The sequence below is a fragment of the Tigriopus californicus genome, chromosome 8 (assembly GCF_007210705.1).
Source record: "Tigriopus californicus strain San Diego chromosome 8, Tcal_SD_v2.1, whole genome shotgun sequence".
In the NCBI taxonomy this organism is placed as follows: Eukaryota; Metazoa; Arthropoda; class Copepoda; order Harpacticoida; family Harpacticidae; genus Tigriopus; species Tigriopus californicus.
In genome coordinates, this window is record NC_081447.1 from 9,444,895 (window position 1) to 9,450,243 (window position 5,349).

Consider the following 5,349-nt stretch of genomic DNA (forward strand, 5'->3'; position numbering starts at 1 on the left):
TCCACATTAATCCAGTTTGCATTTAGAGGGTTTTGTCCCATGACGTTCCTTGTCATTAAGCGCCAGTGCCCAGCTTCGGTTTCTTTCAGATTATTTTCGTGTATTTGATTTTCTGGATCTGTTGTTTGCTGATTGACATTACGGATTGCAACTGAGGACTTGGGCGGTGCTCAGATTAGTGATGCCTCTCTTAAGAGACTTTCATACGGTATATTGAGATTCTCAGACTGGCGGAAGCAGCCTCGTTTTCCTCTTGTACCTTGTTGTCCTCGGAATTGCATACTACAATCTTGTGCTGATTTGTGAGAATATTCATGAGACTGCATGCAGAAATTGAATTGCGCGTGTGTCACAAGGACTGGCAATTGATTTGTTTAAAAAATTTCAATTTCTTACGCATACAGTATGATATTACATACGTTTTTATGAAATGGACGTTTTTGAAACCAATAAGTAAAGTATTGTCAAATACCGCAGACCAATCATGGGAGGATGGAGTTCAGGGGTGCAAAGTCTTTTTCAAGCACGACAGTGATCTTAAGTTATGCAACAACAGCCGAAACAGAAAGAATGGAAATGCGCTTTATTTTCGATCATTTGATAAAACTAAGTAACTTTCTATATTTTGGTCATTGACTATACTTCTTGGAATTTGGAAAGACTTTGAACCAGAGTTTTTTCCGATTCGTTTACTTCTTCCTCCCGCTTGTTAAGTAGTAGTATATTGGCCAAATGTCGCTTCCTTCGGACCAAATTCAATGAGTTAAACGCCGACGAGCCATCATTCCTCAAAAACGGAGTAATATTCCATAATACCACGCTTGACAGAAACTGCAAAGAAAACAACATCATTTTTCATTCTAAGACTACGTGCAATCGGAGAAATATGTTCTTTTGAAAGATGATCCAAATCCTCTGAGTGCTGTGGCGGTCAGCCAACGGAAACCCGAAATTGATTGAATCTAAGTCCTATACTTCTTGATAGAAGACAAATATTCAACATTGACCGTGGCCCACACATTTTTGAAACCCAAAACCGGACTATTTTGTTTGTGACTTTGAGTTGTTCCCGGATGAGGGGATAAAAATATGTTTACTAGACGGGGTGTCTCGTGGTTGGGTATTTTGTGAACTCTTTAATCTCAATGGTTAAAAGTTGGCCTGAGTTCCAGCTGTAACTATCACACTAGTGGAATCGATGTGGAAAAGAAGTCATACATTGAATCTGCCCTTCTCGTTGGAAAATATTGATGTTCAAAGGACCGACCAATTGCTGGAAGCTTACCCGAGTAAGTAAGTAAGTGAGTAAGTAAGCAAGCCCTTGCTATACGTACACTGTGATTGGCTTTTGCCAAGCCCTTGTATTTGTGATATAACGCAAAGGAAATGTGTTCATAAATGGAGAAATCCCTGTACTAGCTGAGATATGATTGACAGCTCTTAATAAGAGCTATTCGATAACTTTGTGCCCAAAAAGCTCTGTCAGTTTTTGGAACACGAACTAATCAAACGAAGTAAGAAGTCACCCATTTTTCTCCGAAGAATCTACGAGCTTAAAAGTACATATAATTGAAGTGGTCAGGGTAGATAAGAAATAAAGATACTGCCCTCAGAAAGGTCGACCTCGCTCTTCTAAAGATTGTAATCGACAGTGGCATCGTTCTTGGGCTCATTTTATTTACCCATTACTTGAGTCGAATCCTGCACTTGTCGACAGTTCGTGTGTTGCTCGTGACAAGCAATCGGTTAAAATAGGGAGGAACTGTGCTGCTTTCTCTGCTTCATCATTTGTTGGCTTTTCCACGGAACATAATTTCCTCATTCGAGGTGCACTCAATGGCGCCCAACCAATTTGAAGGATAAAAGAAACTCTTACCGCCAATGTATTGAACACGATCAGTCTGGCCAAACAAAGCGGGCACAAAGTTTTCCGGATGGCGACTTTGATATCAGTTTCCGTGAACAAAGGTAAACTCCGTCGGCCCTGGAAAAGCAGAAAAAAACGAATAGGCTCTCTTTCATTTTCGCCCCTCAAATCAGACCGAAGAGAATTGATTGGGCTCATGGTTCAGAATGACAAATTAATGCGATATGGAAATATGAGCTCTACTTACATGAGGAGACCTCTTCTTTCTGCCAATGACACTTAGGCCTTCAGCTAAGTTAGGAAACAAGTTCAGTATAAGCGGAGGCAGGAGAAAGAGAATGCTCGCCGTAAGACCCTAAATCAAGGAAATGTAACGAATGAACACATGCCATACGTATGTGCTGTATTTTCAATACATGGCTAAAAACCCATCAACCGACGATGAATGCGTGCATAATTTTTACATACACTTATTTTGAAAGGAAACATGATTCCGTACCGTGCCCCAAATAGCCAATTGGTTGAATAAAGCTGCGTCCGTGTTTTTTAAGAATCCCACAAGGGCTGCTGTCGAGAACTCCTCACTGGGCAAAGTCGTTGAATAGTCCCAGAATACGAGATGAGCGAAGATCCACCACGCTTGAACGAGAACATACTAAATCAAAGAAGAAATGTGATCATTTGCAAGATAAAAAGGACAGCCAATGGTTAGAACTTGAACATGTCCAACAACTCTGTTTTGGTCCCTGACCAAGGGACAGAGTTGTTGCTCCATTTAGGCTTAATTTGTTTTTGCTCAAATCTCATTGGAACTAAATAGCAAGTGGAAAGGATAAAGACTTACCGCCAGCGACACATTGAAAAGAAATCCGAGGGATCCTTGCGGAGAAGTAAAAAGTGTAATGGCATTTCCGACACTTCCTGTGATGTTCTTGGAAGACTTCAAAAATCGCTCCTCGCCCAAAATGGATCGCTCCTGAAGTGGAAATAGCTCTTCGAAGATGAGAGCCGATTTAAAGTCCTGTCTTTCGTTGAGAATCGAGTTGGAGAAGGGATCGTATGGGACAATACTTGTGGGTTCATCGGGGATCAATCTCGCTTGGGCACTCCCAGAATTGATCGTCTTCCACCCAACGTAATCCAATTTGGGTGGGTCTCTCATGCACAAGACCACGAATGGAGACCAAGCCACTATCGATCCCCAAATAATTGCCCAGGCTTTCATTTCTTTCTTACTTTATACTTTAAAGTATTGACAACCTAAGGCGAATTTCTAGGCTCCAAATTGAGTTGCACGTGAACGTGAACGTGGGGACAGACTGACCTGGTCTCAAATATCAGTTATATCTCTAGATAGAGTAGGATGAGTTCAAAACTTGGGGAAGGTTTCCGTTTTGTCAAATCAATATCTGGGCGGCGGACCTTACCCATCGGATCTATTGACCAAGTTGTCTTACATGGTCTAAATCATCTATTGTAGGAAAAATGAATGGTTTGATAGTAACTTTTTAGCAAATCGGACGCGTCAAGCAAATAGTGATAAATCTTTCAAAGCACATTGAATTGACTGACATGCATACATTCATGCGCATTTAATGAGTTGTGACCGACTATGACAATGATGTTTCCCTGAAGAGCAAACACTAAATCAAATGGCTACTGACCATATCTTGTACTGCGCCGCTGTAGGGCACGACGCTTATGCAGAGATTGTATTAAAGGTTCTATGCTGAAGTGTCAATTAGACTTGCACCAAAAACGGGCCCACCAACTACTAGTAGACACGATCCGAGGCATTATGTGCATTGACAGCTCATAAGTCGCGACACATCCACGACTTTTTCCACCAAGCGAAGGACGAGGAGTTTGCGTTGTGTAAACTACATACAACGATATGGACATATCTATCTACTTTCACTCAGAGACGTCTCCAAAATCGAACATTTCTCGCTCATTCCTTTGGCAAACCTTGACAAACCCAGCCAACGAGCTACGATGTCACCTTTTTTACCAGAAATGCTTTTGTGTTAGTACTAGGTCATAAGATATATTGTTGATGAGAATCTCAAGAAGACATGCCCACGGCCCACCCACCTGAAAAATTTGTTGTTCAGGTATTTCTATCTAAAAAGATGTCAGTGCTAGTTACTCCTGCTTTACCACAAAAGAAGGTTTTATATATAGAGAGAGTGGAGGATTAGAAGTTTAGAAAAAAGAAAAAAAACCCCACATTCAACAACAGTAACAAGCATTAGAAAAGCAGTTGATTAGACAATTAGAAAAATAGATTGGAGCAGCAAAAATGCAACAAATAGCAAGGGGCTAGCTATTGTTCAAACAAAATGAGATGAAAACGACTCCTGCATTTTGTTACAAAGGCTGCTCAGAACGTAAAACTGCAATTTTCGCGATAAGCTTGCAATTTTGTAGCGACAATTTTATGGTACAATTTCTGATTTGTTATTTATTTATTTATTTTGTGCAAAAGTAACAGTTTCTCTTCCTCATGTGAAAAACGGATAACAATATAATTTTCCTCCTCATTCCCGAGTAATGGTGAATTGTATCATTGAATTTTTTGGCTAGTAAATACAAAATTCTTTGCTGCCTCACTGTAACCCGTACAAAATCATTTTACTAAGAGGAGACAAAATAGTATTGGCTATCGCAATGAAGAGTTTGTGCAATCGCCAAATGATCACAACTCCCTGCAGTCAGGTGGTTTAAATCCAGGGATTTTTAGGTCTACTTGACCTGTAGTATTAGCTTACAATGATGGTCACAACCTGCAGCGTCATAAATTGGCGAACTCTTGAACGGTCATTGCGTGAGACGGCTAAAATATGCATTATATCGTTTATGTCCAAAAAGAGGTCTATTTCTGTATTAAGCACGTTTAATATATATTTTTCATGTGCATTGAACCAATTTTAGCCATACTCATTGTGAGATCACTTTCTAGCCACATATTTTATTGCTTTTACCATTTTGACATTTTTCTTGTTTTATCAACAACCTTTGTACAATGTCTATGCAACATATTCTATTTTTATAGTTATTTTTACGCCATGACATGACTAAGAGTCGCAATAAGGATTATTATTAATATTTCTTTGCATATTTCTATGCATATTTTGACTTTGGGCAAATTTCAAAAGAAATCTCCATATTTTTAGGGCATATTGAGACATTGTAACTGAGTGGCTGAAAATGCAGTGCAAAATACAGGGCAAAAACCCTCTCCCAAGATGCCGTGGGTTCAACTCCTTCCGTTAGAAGTTCGCGTTTTTAGGGAGGAGTACAGATGACAGAGCATATTCCGGAGGAGATGTCGCTTTTGATTCTCCTCCTCAACCTTTTTAACGAGACTTTTAGATGCTAGTAGCACCCACAGACAAGGAACCAATCTGAAACTGGACAATGATACTGCCTCTTACAACATTGGAAGACGTGATGACCAGCTCGGTTTGCCGACAAGGTTC

At 40.0% G+C, this 5,349-nt stretch overlaps 1 protein-coding gene across 1 annotated transcript; it reads right to left on the reverse strand.

Moving 5' to 3' along the window:
• Nucleotides 1–566: 566 nt before the first annotated feature.
• Nucleotides 567–4,374, reverse strand: LOC131885166 (uncharacterized). The gene is made up of 5 exons (XM_059233104.1): nucleotides 2,712–4,374; nucleotides 2,367–2,522; nucleotides 2,115–2,222; nucleotides 1,877–1,984; nucleotides 567–831 (listed from the first exon to the last, which is right to left on the reverse strand). Exons 1-5 carry the CDS (start codon nucleotides 3,090–3,092, stop codon nucleotides 637–639), a joined length of 948 nt encoding a protein of 315 aa, XP_059089087.1. The 5' UTR covers nucleotides 3,093–4,374; the 3' UTR covers nucleotides 567–636.
• Nucleotides 4,375–5,349: the final 975 nt, after the last annotated feature.